This window comes from Apteryx rowi, unplaced genomic scaffold (assembly GCF_003343035.1).
Source record: "Apteryx rowi isolate R43461 unplaced genomic scaffold, aptRow1 scaffold_207, whole genome shotgun sequence".
Taxonomy (NCBI): Eukaryota; Metazoa; Chordata; class Aves; order Apterygiformes; family Apterygidae; genus Apteryx; species Apteryx rowi.
In genome coordinates, this window is record NW_020448386.1 from 184,585 (window position 1) to 199,053 (window position 14,469).

At 40.1% G+C, this 14,469-nt stretch overlaps 1 protein-coding gene across 1 annotated transcript in view; it reads right to left on the reverse strand.

The window, feature by feature from the left end:
- Positions 1–14,469, reverse strand: part of TRPM3 (transient receptor potential cation channel subfamily M member 3) — a 279,898-nt gene that overhangs the window by 19,792 nt on the left and 245,637 nt on the right. Inside the window, exons 20-23 of the mRNA XM_026064041.1 lie at positions 13,603–13,743; positions 8,474–8,602; positions 6,101–6,352; positions 675–849 (exon numbers count right to left, since the gene is read on the reverse strand). Coding sequence (XP_025919826.1) covers positions 675–849; positions 6,101–6,352; positions 8,474–8,602; positions 13,603–13,743 — 697 coding nt within the window. The remainder of the gene's footprint in view (positions 1–674; positions 850–6,100; positions 6,353–8,473; positions 8,603–13,602; positions 13,744–14,469) is intronic.

Sequence of the window (14,469 nt, forward strand, 5' to 3'; positions counted from 1 at the left end):
GGCATTTTCCTGATCACCAGCCAAATGAATCCTGAGGAGATAGTATATGAAATCCTGGCTTTTGTTCTGTTTGCACTGACGTGAGCATGCTCTTGCCTTCCAATAAATAAATAAAGCAAAATTCTAATAATGGACCTACTGTCCCCAAAGAATTGCATCACATGGTTTAGCATAAGGGTGGTTACGGAGAAAAGAAAACACAATGGATTAGATCCTCATGAAGTGGAGGAGCTGAAGGTCTAACCCAATATTATTAGACTCAATACTCAGTATGAAGTTAGGTCAAAAGCATTTAGGTCTAAAATCAAACCAATGGATGAAAGAAAAAAATGACTTTTTGTGTCCCAGATATACCAAAGAACTCATCATGGATACCTGGGAGGCTATCTCCATCACCCAACTAGTAAAAAGAACCATTTAGAAAGTTATTTATATGCAAGGTAAATTTAGCATTGCAGATTTATGATTAAATAATTGGAAAGTGATGCCAGAAATACCTTCTAAAATTGGTACCCCAATATTAGCAATAGAAATATTTTTGTGACCATTYTCTGTGATGGAGGAGTCCTCTATCTTGAGCCATTTATTGAGAATACACACATGATCTAGTAAGACATCATCTGACCAAAGTTGGATACCTGACTTTGGAGTATGAGAATCATAAACTTGCTTACGGTCTATCTGGTCTGCAAACACTTCCCCATAGATCATCCAATAAGGCATGTAAAAAATGTTTTTCGCCAGCTTCCACGAAGGCTCCTCATTGGGGAAGAGAATAGCCTGTCTTGCAACACCAAAGCTCATCAGAACCACCAACATGATGATGACAAAATACATCATGTCTATCATCTGAAAGTCGTGAGAGGAAAAGAGAGGGAGAGAATGAGACAGAAGGGACAAGAATTAGAGAAATCTGTATGTCTATATTTATGTCATTCTATAATGCAAAAAGTTTGTAAATGTTAGAGTTTTCAAAAATAACTTCTGAAAATACACTCTCAATTTTACACATAACAAATTTCATTTTCAAAGAAGGGAAGTGGTATTATTGTGTCCTTGGTTTTCCTCAGTCTTGCTTTTAAGAACAATTTCAACGGTATGAGTAGGCTTGAAAATACAGACTACCATCTGGTCACATCAGTTGCCTGAACAGCAATATAGGTCCACTGGCATCAGCAACCCAGTCTGGGAAAAGGTCACAAGATGATATATTGTTTTTAGGCACCTAGTGGCAACTGTACCAAAACAAAAGAGCTGACATGGATTATTTTATTCACTAGTACTCATTGTCTTGGAGCAAAGGAAGGAAGCTGCATCTAACATAAGGAATAACGGGTGGCAGAACAGCCTGTTATTGCAACATAAGGGACACCACAGTGGTAACCAGTGAGAAAGAAAAGCTGTGATACTGGCTGGACTAGAAATCAGCCTGGTGGGGGAGTTTGACAATGGCCATATTTAAAAAAAGTAAAATGCAGATAACACAGGCACTCAGCCCTATTCTTCTCCATTGTTGAATGGCTCATTAGCAAATGCACAACTTTAATTAGTGCCTGCAAACGATGTCTACCCATTCAAAATGTTCCTGGAAAAAATGGGGCAGCAGTCCTAGGAGGTACTGAATAGAGGCTGAAGATAAGAACAGGAGCTGTGCTAGCAGTGTGAGTGAGACCCTCAAGACAGCAGAGCAAAGGAGAAACCTTGGACATCAAATGGGTCTAGCACAGATGCTTTATAACCCAAAATGACTGTGAAAAAAATGGTAGTCCTGTAAGGTCTCTTGTAAGATCACACTAAATATTTTATTTAATATGGCCTTTAGTTATACTTTTGCTCAGCTAGAGAAGTAACTTATGTCTCTGGCCAGTACTCAGCCCAAGAGTACCTCTAAAATGTTTTGAATTTTAATCTTTACAGATTTCTTTTCTCTGCATTTTCTGGCTCAGCCACATTCAGTGTAAGGGGTGGGCTGGGCAGGCGTATGACCAATGTGCCCCTGAAGTGAGGACCATATAGCTCCACAGGCTATGTGCTGCAGCTCTGGAGCAGGGCTGCCCGTGCCCCATGTGCAGCAGGTGGATATGCCATCGCTTCTGGGGTTCTTCAGCCTCAAAGCATGAGCAGAGAGATGTGAGGTCAAAATAACACTGGGACACTATTTGCTGGAGAAAAGAGAGGGGCACAGAGGAGCAAACAGAAAAAGGATGTTCTCACACTTACTGGGAGAGAGGCTGTAAGAGAAAGAGACCTGCAGGGCAGGGCCCTGATGGGAGAGTCCTGAGGAGCAGGAAAGAAGGAACTGGGGATAGGTGAAAAAAAGCAGGGGAAAATGAAAATCTTGCGGTACATCAAAAATGCAGGAAAGAAAGGAAAAAACCCTAGGGAGATGGGAGAAGAAAATACATGTCATAAAGCATTAAAAATGGACAAGTAAATCATGAACATTCCTATGTTATTCAGGGTATTAATCTCTTGAGAAAACCTGACTGAAGAGGAAATCCAGATCACTATGCCTCAGAGAGCATCCTGAAATGGGGAATCTGCATAACTGCACTCTAGTTCTTACTGCTTTTAGAGAAGAAACTTATAGATGAAACCCGTATCCTCTTTCCTCCTCCGACAAAACTTTGATTTCAGATAGAAATATATAATATGTTATAATGCAATATAATACAATATAAATAAATTTCATGCAAGCCAATAAACATAATAAGCATTTCATGGTAATTTAAGATAATTTCTTAAAAGCTTCCAGTATTTTTAATCAGGAATCACACAGGTTTGAACTCATGTTGGAAGAAATAAAAATTTCAGTGTTGTCCTCTATTCAAGCAGTATATTAGCTTTTCACTCCTTCAGTTTGCTGTCTTTCTAAAACCTCAGTTGCTTGGCTGAAATCTGGTCAAAGAGATGAGTGCCTTTCCACTGACTTTAATGGGCAGTTTATCAGGTCCTTTTGCCTGCAGGACCAAATTACAATCTCTATTTTAACAAAGTTACGATCATTTCAGTCATTCCAAAGAACTCTTCAGTTACCTATGTAAAAAAGTGATAAAGCAAGGATGTCTTAGTGCAGTTTTCTAAACTAGTTGGCTCCATTGCTCCTTTTGGATTGCAGGGAAACTAAGAACATGTAGACATTTGTGCATAGGAGGGGAGCTGATACACTTTTGACCCTCTTGATGTGCCACAGGGATTTCATTCCATTCCCAAATGGAAAGGTGAATTCCCAAATTCTACCATTGTGCAGAGATCAGAAAGCACGTTATGATAAGCACAGTGTGGTACTGAAATTAGCCGATAATAGTAAACTCAGCCATTCTGCTTCTTACTCCTCATCTCTTCACCTTTGCTTTAGCCTATTGCCTTTAAACCTCACAAGCCCATTCCTGCCCCTCCTTTCATTTCACAAGAATATTTGCTCACAGGGCCTAAAGGTAACACTCATTATTACAGCAATGTTGTTGGATGCAACATAGACGCAGCTGAAGCGAGAGACCCATAACATTGGAAGGCTGGAGAGATTCATCTTTTTCCTCCTGAGTCTAAAACTTGTAAAAGCTCTGTATAAAAGCTAATGCTATGGATTGCGTTAAACATGGCCTGTTGAAGAACCCAGGAGTTATGATGGGTTTACTCTGTAGAAATATGTGCAGTCAGCTCTATCCCCTCCACTGCGCTGTATGGTACTTGTAAGACCACAGAAGCAAAAGGAGAGATCCCAAGGAGCTAAGGGAGCCCACTGCAGCCTGGAGCAAGCAGGTGCAACTCCCAGGGAAGCCTGTGCATGATCATGCACCGATATAAATGGGGTGGCCGTTACACATGGGGATAAACTGGCCAGAAAACAGGTGTGAGAGGCAAATTTACGTAACTCACACCCGTTGGGCATTCCATGTGTGGGCAAAATGGATGTGTCAGAGTTGCTGAGTGCTTGGAAAGTTGGATGAGGTATGAGAATCAAATAACAGGAAGGCATAAAATAAAACAACTTCCCTCCTTTAACAGATGCCCACACCTTCAGAGTACTCTGGTAGCTAAATTCAACCCCTCTGAGTGGGTGCCAAGCCCACAGAGGCTAGTGATTTTCCTGCATTTGTTTTCCACAGAATACAGAAGTGGAGTGAGGCTTAATTCATCGTACATGTGTGAGGATGCCAAAGTGATGGAAATTATATTTGTTGCTTTCAACCATTTCCTTTCTGTGTTGACCCCAAGAGAAATATATATGACAGTTTATACTACTGCTGAAGCTGGGCTCCTATCAGTCCTCCATGACACTAACAACTAGAACTTTGTTTATTCATGGCCAATTTGTTTGTTATTGGTTTTCATTATTTCATTACTCATTATTTGTATATTGTTGGTTTTCAGACTGCCTTTGTTGGCCTCACAGCTTTTTGTCCACTGCATCTGTGAAAAACATAGCAGAAGGTAGCTGTTTTTTCAAAAAGTTTTTTTAGACTTTGGATTGCATAAGCCTGAGTGGCAACCCCGCTCCCCTGATGGAGGGACACGGCCCAGGTGGGACAGCGAAGGAATAGATGATAATGCAGTGGTTTCTCTTTGGTCTTTGGTCCTTCCCCTTGTCCTGCCGTCCTTTTCCAGTAACCTACAGCAAGAATTTTTGAGTATTTTCTCTGCTATACTCTGGAGCTCTGCAAAAATCCCTCCCATCAACATCTTACTGGTTTCCTTGAAGGAAGACATCAAAATCCTGTTTGCAGGAAATAAACATTTAACCCCTTAACATTTAATTCCTTTCTTTCGTGCTTTCCCCCTATGTCTTTTTGTTTTTAGGTAAACTGTCCTATCTTTGTCATTCTCAGCCAAGATCTTGGAGTTGAAAGCTCACATGCTGAAGGGGGAAGTCACACTATTGGGTAGGGGGGTCCTGGATTTTGCATTTCAATTAGATAGATTTAACATTACCTGCTTAGAATCACTGGGCTTGTTGTGACTAACATAACATCAGGGAGGGATCCTAGTCCACGTATATTCTCTTTTCCTATAACTGTGAGGAAGGGGAGTGGCTGGGTTTTTACTTTATGGACCATGGCAAGCCAAACAACACTGTAGAAGCTATTTGGCCTTACTGATTATTGTCCACATATAAATCAGACAACAATAATGTTTGTATTTGGAAAGTTTAGTATTCAGTTTGCTTGTTCTTACTGAACACCAGCCTCATAGGTAATTTCATCTTGATTTTTAAAAATAAATCTTAAAGCTCAGAATGCATGTAGCCATGATTTATACAATGAAGGCTGGATAGCTGTATATAAAACGTGAACATGTGAATTAAGTACATGTGCAGGTAAGAGACTAGCTGGTACTCAAATGCCGGGGACACATGCATGCACCTCTGTAAACTCAGCCATTTTATTTAGCTCCTATAAGCAAAATGGTGCCTTAATGCAACACTTCTCCTGAACTGTAAAGAGAAAAAGCTAAGAAGCTCAGAATTGTACATTTGGTAGCAAATACCTCTCAGACCTTTTGGTATGCATTTACTTCTATGTAAGCTGTTTACATCCCTGCCATATTATGTTCATGTAATGTGACCAAGGGACAGAGGCTGCACATATGCAAATGGGTTTCCAACCTCACAAGGATGCTGTTGGACAAAGGCATTGAAAGAAATGTGGCCATCAGGCAAAATATAGAAAGGTCACAGTTTTAACCATGACTGTTATGGTTTTGAACATTCCATCCCTGTTACAGTGTGCTTTCTTTGAGGATCTCAAGGTACTGAGCACTTTTTGTTATCTAAACAGACCTCCCTCTTTGCAACTAGTCAAGAGTTATCGCCCTCTGTATTTACTGCAAATAAGGCCCAGAGGTGTAGGACAGTTTTGCTGTTAAAGAGAGATCTTGGAGGAGGACAAGAAGTGTAACACGAGAGGGCTATTCTAATCCCCATCACTGAGGGACTATGCAGAGGATTTGGTTCAGTAGGGCACTGATTTCTAGATTATATGAAAATGCTAATCTGTAAGAAAATATGGATAAATCTACAGTGATTTCACTGGCCAAACCGAAGATATGGAGTCAAGAACATGCTGACAAAACGTAGAAGGAATACACCAGCTTCTCTTACCATTTTCCCAATCATCATAACATATGGTCCCAAATACTTGTTTACTCCGAAGATGTCTAACAACCGTATATACCAGTAGATGATGTTAACACAATATATCACTCGGCCGTCGCTCCGGAGAGGCAGATCTTGCAGACGGAGCACCATCCCAACGGAGAACAGGAGAATTGCTATGAGATCAGTGACATTCCAGTACTCCTGGAGCCAAACTTTTACTTTCTGTAACAGTTTCCCAGGTTCCGACATCAATATCTGAAGGACATAGGACATGGAGAGAATAAGAGCAGAGCTGTCTTAATTTAAGCCTGAAGTAAATCTACAGTAAACAGATATATACCATACAGACCAAAAGCAAAGCTGATGATAGACTCCTGTCATATAAATACTTTATGTACCCTCTGATTTTCTCGAGAAATCTTCCATTTCAGCCATCTTATTCTGTATCTATGTGCAAGATTCTTAAAAAAAAGAAAAAGAAAACTCTCTCGCTCACTCTGAAATCCTTGTGAAATTAGAAGAATGCAGTAATTTCTTTTTGTTTTCCAAATTGTCTGACTCTGCTTATAATTTTGGAATAGAAGGAGAAAGATGGGAAGATATTTAATTAGGGAATTCACATTTAAATAAGCTATAAAGTGTTTTAAAATGTGTATCAAAGTGCCAAGAAATATTTAATGACCATAAAGACCCTGATTTAGCATTTAATCCAGAAAAGACCAGCTACTGCTTGGGCCTGCTTTTGGAAATTCAGTTCCACAGCTGGGAAGACAATTCATAAATATAATTAATCTTACCTTATGAATTTATCATCATTCTATTTGCAAGATCATTTGGGAGAGCTGATTGTTTTCCTGAATTACTGTTGAAACTATTCCTCAAGTGATTTCTATGAATAATTCCTAGCTTTTAGTTAGTTAACAAGCTATTTGTTTTTAGTTTTCTATATTTAGCTTGAGAGCGTTCGAGCAGACTCATACAGTTCCTTAAAAAGACGAGTGCAATTCTTACAATTTTCTTATAATTCATTCTCAGAATGAATTTTAGGCTCATCTTCTATGAACAATCTCCAGCATCCGCTTAGAAATCCATCCCCACAAGTGTTCTTGATAAACTTTTGTGGAAAGGACAATTTGGGGTGAGTGATCAGATAAAAATGGCATACACGCGACTCCTGTCAGCAGTCTCCCACCTACCGAGCCAGCGGCACTTAGTCTCCGTCAGTGCTGCAGAGCCCTCGTGTGGCTCCCATCCCGATCTCCCTTCTCCTTTCGGTTAGTGAAATAGGCCATGCAATTAGTGCCTTTCTCTCTCTCAGTACCTCTGCTCCTTTTATTTATAATGTAGAGTTTATCACACAGCGTTTGACACCTATCTTTGAAGTCTAATCGGCTGCTTCAAGATCATTTCTGCTGTAGCCCTCAAAAGCATTTAAAAGCACATTTGCTGCGGGGAATACATACGTAGATGGCAACAAATTCAGCCCAGGGGTACACATGTGCTGCTTCAGCTGAGGCCAGCAGGAGCCACATTCGCTCACATCGGGGCGGAATTTGGCCTCTGGTGTCATTGTGGAATAAACGCGTATTTGGCCAAGTGAAAAGGGCACAGCTGGGAGCGGGAGAGACCGCAAGGGGCAGGGGACGGCAGAACAGCTCCGTGCTGCATTCAGACTGGGTGCCACCTTAAATAGTCTCTGTTCGACAGGCTTTAGCGTGTGGAACAAAAAACAGGGAGATGCCTGGGACTACTTGACGTAATTAGCAAGAAATTTCAAGATAAAAAGGGGGAAAACCTATTAGAAATGTGCTGCAATACTCAGTATGGATCTAAATTTCCCCACAGTTAGGCCTGTTTTTATTTAAAGCATTGTTTGGCATAGTTGGGACAGACAGAACAGCTGTAAACTTTGAAGGAACTCTGTTTGTGGGAGGAGGAATTAAACATGGCATTTTTGGCCTGCATCCCATCACCATTCTATATACCCTTTCTCCTTTCCCTCTCCCTAAAATGTACTTCAGTTCCCTGGCCACACTTCAAGGAATATGGCAAAGCTTTAAGAGATGTTAGAAGACCACCATAAACTTATGAATGCTATTAAATTTGCATCATGTGGAAATCTGAACAGAGAAATTCCATGGGAGAGAGGTTTTTATGCAGAGGAGGAAAGAGAGAGATTCTTGGTTTTAAAATGGAGGAAGATAGAATCTTTAACTCTGTGTTTTTAACAACCCATCCGCTTTTTTGCAAAAAAAGCAATTTTATGATAAGCCCATCCATCAAAGAATACCTGGAGAAAAATAATAAAACCAGATATTAAAATGAAAAAAGCATTTATTTCCTTTTTTCACTCTCTCCTGGTTGGCTTGATTTTACCTCTCTCATCTTCTCTATTCCCAGTGTGAAAATGTACGAGATGACAATCCATTCCTGTGTAGATGGCCAGCGATCCATCTTCACTAACACTATATAATTGAACAGCATTAAGTACCCTATATATGCCAGCTGTAAAGAAACAAAAATAATATCAATAGTCACTACATTTATGCAGCTCAGGCAGTTTCTCAGGCGTGGTTTGATATTCTTAATTCCAGTGTAACTGGAATTAAACAGACAGAAGAACAATCAGACAGTGCTCTGGGTTCTCTGAAAAAGCTCACATTAAATCACATACAGAGTGGAATCTGCAAAATAAACACCTTAATCTCCTCTCCCCCACCTATATCTGCCTCCCCAACAAACATGTATTAATGCCGCCCCCCCCCCCCCCCCCCCCCCGGATCATCCTACAGTGGTGGGAACTCTGACTCCTCGATGCCAACTACCCACACTAACTAATTAAGTCACCTATGTGCATATTTCTCCCTAGCCCACTACTAACACCCTTTACTCCTCTAACACTTCCCCTCCTTGCTTTTAACCCTTGTTCATCTAACTTGGGCTCACTCTGACTTTCCGTGCCTTTTTTGCACAATCCTTGTCTGAAGCCTAGAAAGTCCTAGGTGTTGTTAACAATCTCCCTACCCAGCGTAGTATTGACTTAACCTATACCATGACTCCTTCCCTAAACACTGCTATTCCTACTGATCTTACTGCTGCAAGTAGCCATAGCTTCTCATCTTCTGTTTTCTGCAGATTTTTAAGTACAACCATTTTGCTTCTCCTTTTCCAATATATCTGCCTTCTGCTCTAATCTTTGACATACTGAAGAGTGTGGATTATGTTTTTCATTTCTTTTTCCTTTCTTTCTACATGCCCAATCTAATCAACTGGTCAATCCAAAGAAAAAAAAAAGGCAAAGTGCATCAGCAAATTTGCAAATTCAGAGAAGCCCTGGTGCTACCATGGCCTGTGGCCTGTAGCAAGAGTGAGTGCCTTTGGCTGGGCTTTGTGGTAGCTGGCATCTGTGATTGCTTCACCTTTCAACAGCAGTTCTACAAGAAAATGCATCTTAAGCAAATTCAGATCAGAAAAAATACCATTCAATCCTGTGCACAGGTATTCTGATCATAACCTTCACTGCTGGAGAAAGCTTTTTGAATACATTTATATTTGAATACATCTATATTTCAAACAGAAGTTTTTCTCTTATGCATTTTACTTACACCTATTTGTTTACTCAGTATCAGACTCAAGATGTTGCGATTGTAGAGGGTCTTAGGAGTTTTGAATAGGATTTTTTCAGTGTTCAGCACCTCACAGAACAGGATTTATAGTCTTGTTCTATATGCTAGAAAAAATATTTCTGCACTGTGTAAAAGCCACAGGATTCTGGCTTTCCTTTCAGTTGCTGGTTTGAAAGATACTCAAGAGAATTCTTTAAATTGCCCATAACTATCAGCACAGATAAGACACCCAGTTGAATCACTGCTTCTTGTCTACTTAAAAAGGAGGAGGAAATTATCTCATTTGTCTTTTGGTTTGTGCATGACAATGGATTGCAATGCCCAGGTCTAGAGCTCTCTTGGTCTTCCAACACTCCTGAAGGAAACAGGAAGCAATACTGACTTATATCAGCATCTAGGGCATCACTTGAGTCAGCCGAAACCCTGGTTGGATACACACCTCCCCAGCTGAAGGAGCACCTTCTACCATACTGCAAAAGGCAAGTGACAATGTCACCTCATGTCCCTCTTGGTATGTGTTTATTAGATCTCATTAAAAACTAATTAGTAACAAATCTTACTGATTTATTTTGAGTCATAAACATTTACTGAACTTCTGTGGTTAGTGTGGCAAAAGAATAGGGACATTAAAATAATAGAAACCGTAAGACTCTTAGTGTAACTAGGGGCCTTTACTTTTTCTTAATTTTCTTCTGAGATTTTGTCAGCCCAGATTTACTGAAAATTACTGAAAATTTTCACCTGGCAAAAAAAGATTGCATCTTGATTTAAGAATTGAATGATGCTGCAGCTGTGCTCCTTTTGTCCGAGAGACGAGCCCTCCAGGCCACTGGTGACACCCTCTCTTTCCCTCCTTGAGCCTGTGACACTGCCCTCCCAGGAGCGTGTCCTGCTCCCACACCACTGTCAAACCTCAGTGCAGCTGCCAGTGCTGGTACACAAGCTTCTTCAAAAGTACTACACAAGTAGCTGAATGCTCTTCTTTTACGCTTTTGTGTGGCTTGGCAGAGAGCTAGGGGCTGCTCTTCCTGTGCTTGAAGGCAGCACCCGAAGAAACTAAGCACAGGAAGACCTGCTAGGCTGGGTTACTCCCTGCCCCCCCATGGCTGCTGTCCCACCCTGTACAAAATAGTTAAACACTCATTAAGGCAAGGGGCAAGCCTGGAAATTGTACCAGTAGGAGAGTGCTTCAACAGCAAGACTACTTTCCCTCTCCTCACTGCCCACTGTAATTAAATGATCATAAAGTGAAGTGGTCCCAAAATGAAAAACTTATGGCAAAGCCACTGTGATGCTTAGAAGATGGCTCTTAACGGGGTTCAGTTCCCTCCATAGGTTCTCCCCAGGGGAGGAAGTAGAAATGTGGCCTCTTACACCTTATGTCTTGTACTGAGGCTAGCACTTCAACCAAAAGTTAGTAGTTAAAAGGGGAAGGCCACACTCTTCACTGGCAGTCTGGAGATGAGACCTTCGAGTCATGGACCTCCATGTAACAGCCACAAGACAAAACAAAGTAAATAGTTTTTGAAACTAATGGATGTCCAGAGTGAAAGGAGAAAGTTTTGTTGATGAGAAAAGGCTGTTTATTTTGACTCCTCTGCTGAGCCAAAATATTACTTACTCAAACATTCCTGCATTTAGCCCACTCTTCTGTATTTTAAGAGTGAAGGTGGATACAGAATAATAGCAGATAAGAGGATATAGTGGTTTTAATTGTTGTACAATAGTCATGGACACATTTCTTGCATTGCAGACTGTGGAGTGTAAAATTTGGGGGATTTCTTTCGACAGCTATGCTTAGTGCTTCCATCTGCGAGCTTTTGAAAACTGAGATAGACTGTGCAATTTTAACGCTCATCTAAAAGTTGCTTTCCCTTTTTTCTCCAGGAGTTCCTCAATATATCCAACTGGCCAACCACTGCAGCCAGGATCCACCTTAATTTGCTCTTGAAGCTCAGTGTAGTCAAGATCCAAATTTAATAAGTGACCTTGATTGAGACCTGCCTTAGGACATAAAATTGTAGAAAGAGGTCTAAATGGAAATGCAGTATTGATCTCTCTCTCCCATTTCAGAATTGAACTAACAGGCAGAGCCAGGATACTTCTTTCTGCTTATAATGGAAAGACTTTTCTGGTTATGTATAATACATTTTGCAAATGATAATGATACTAGACTGCTGATGAGCAGTTTCTAAACTCATCAGCCTGATTAACGTGTATTGGCTAGTTCAGCAAGCAGTAATTCCAAACTGCCAAACTGGAGCTATTTGCTAGCATAAGCTGTCCACCACAATTTAGTCTCTGTTGATGCGGGTTGTTCCTGCTGTCTGTAGATGTATTGTCCACATCTCAGAAGGCAGTTTTTTCATTAAGAAGTCATCTACAGAAGGAGGGAGAGAAGTACATTCTTTGTGATTGCTGAAGTTGGGCTGCTTTGCATTGAGCAGAATGATAGAAAATATAGCTGGGAAGGATGACAAGAAATCATCCGGGCAATTCAACAGTGCCAAAGCAGGATCAATTATACTGTACCATACTGGACATATATTTTGATAAGATAGATCTAGAAATCACTAATAATTGAAAAACTACCATCTCCTTACACAATTTATGGCAGTATTTCTCAGAGCTATCCTGTTAGCAACTGTTACCTAACATCCAGCCTAGAACTGCCTTGCTGCAGTTTAATTCATTTCTTTTTGTCTTGATCATCAAGGATTTGGAGAATATTCCATTTTGTTCCTCTTTGCAGCTACATATGCATATTTGAAGACTATTAAATCCTTTCTTCAGAGTTCATTTTTCCAGAGAAAATAGCCTCACGTCTTTAAATATTTCCCCATAAGTCATGTTTTATAGACCTCTAGAAACATTTTTCTTATTCTCTTTTGGGTCTTTCAAACCAGTCAACATTTGTCACATGATGTAGAAGCTGGGGTATAATATTCCAGCCAAGGTTTTACTAGTGCCAAACAGATAGAAAATATTACTTTCTGTGTTCATTTTACATTTTCATCCCATCCTTCTACATTCTAATGTCATTTGCAAATTTAATAACCAGTCTCTATTCCATCCTCCAAGTTGTGAATGAAAATATTAGCTAGTACCTGATGTAGGAAACACCCTAGTGCAACCCTTCCTAATACCTGTTTCCAGCTTGATAGTGAATAATTAATAACTGCTCTTGAGGACCAATTGCCAAAAAGTTTTGTATCCACATAATAACTGCTTAATATAGCAGTTATTAATTTATCAGTGAAAATGCCTAGTAAAGTTTTTGACACGGTCTTGCCTAAGTCAAAATATAAGACAACAGTTGCTTTCTGCCCCATCTGCAAGGTCTTTTTCTTATAATGCAGAAAATTAGACTGTCTTGACATAATTTGTCCCTGAAAAGTCCATGTTGTCTGCTACTCGTATCTTTGTTTTTTAACAAGAGTTACACAAACACTTTGTCTGAGAGACACTCTGCAGATTAGCTGAACAGAACAAAACAAAAATGTTCCAGGAAAAAATGTGCTTTATCTGTTTCTTATTTTCATCTGTTATTGTCCAATTTGATATCCTGATTCAGACCAGCCTCCCGCTGGGCTTAGCAGTGAATTCCATGGGAGGACTTGCGGACAGCAAACTACTACCTACTGCTGTGGCTGAAGAAAAACATACACAGTGGTTCATATTTTAACCATTAATTTCCAGCATGAAGCAGTAGTATTTAAAACTCTTAGACAGGTCTGCAAGTGCCAGCTGACCTCCACAAATGATGTTTATGAAAATATTTATGGAGAAGTGCTCCAGTGTATGCAGATACACAAGATGGCCTTGATCCTATCCCAGTACTTGTCCCTCAGTAGTAACATAACAGGAAAGATATCTTACTGTGTAAAACCAAAATTTAACAATGGGAGCATTGTAGAACTCATAGATCTTTCTTCCAACAGGGATCAGTCTGTGCCTGCTCTGAACTTCCTCTTCCTCTTTCTTTCTTGATGACTCTCCATTCCCTCGTCCCAGCATTGCCTACAAGAAAGGACATTTTTGTGTTTCTTTCATTGTGAAAGATGAATAAAGTTATTTTTTGAAATTTCAAAAGGAAACCATTCAAAAGTTCTCTGATTTCTTGAACTTTAGAAAAAACAGATGACCATAGCTAGGTGTAAAATGCTTTGTCCTCAGATTATCTTTTATGTAAGAAGCTACTGTTTAGTACCTTGTAAATTGAAAAAGTGATGCTTTATCAGGAACTGTCAACACCAAGGTAATCCTTGACTGATGGACAAAAAACAAGATGCAGAGAACATTCCCCCTTTTTGCTGTGCTGATTTATTTTCTCCCAGCAGTAGCTTTTTATTGTATACTTATACACAACAAACATACACACAGAAAACAGAGAAGTTTTGAATATAGTGTTACAAAGGAAAGATCATAAGGTTGACACTGAAAGAGAACGGCAGGGGGAAAGATGGGTTGATGGTTGCTGAACTGGAAGCAATGAAGCTAGTGACAGTTTTTGTGTTGATCACTGGATCCACCTTAGGCGATGATCCCACAGTGAATGTCATATGGATGTAGAGGATGGAGCAGTACAGTTCACTGCAGGATTAAGGCCTTGGATCTCAAACTTTCTTCTGCAGTGATTGTAGCTTCTTCTGTAAGGAAGCTGCAGAGTGCTTATGCTTTGTCTGTGGCTGACTTGATTTCACTGCTACTACTGCAATTCAGGCTCCCCGAAGAGCTACCCAGAGC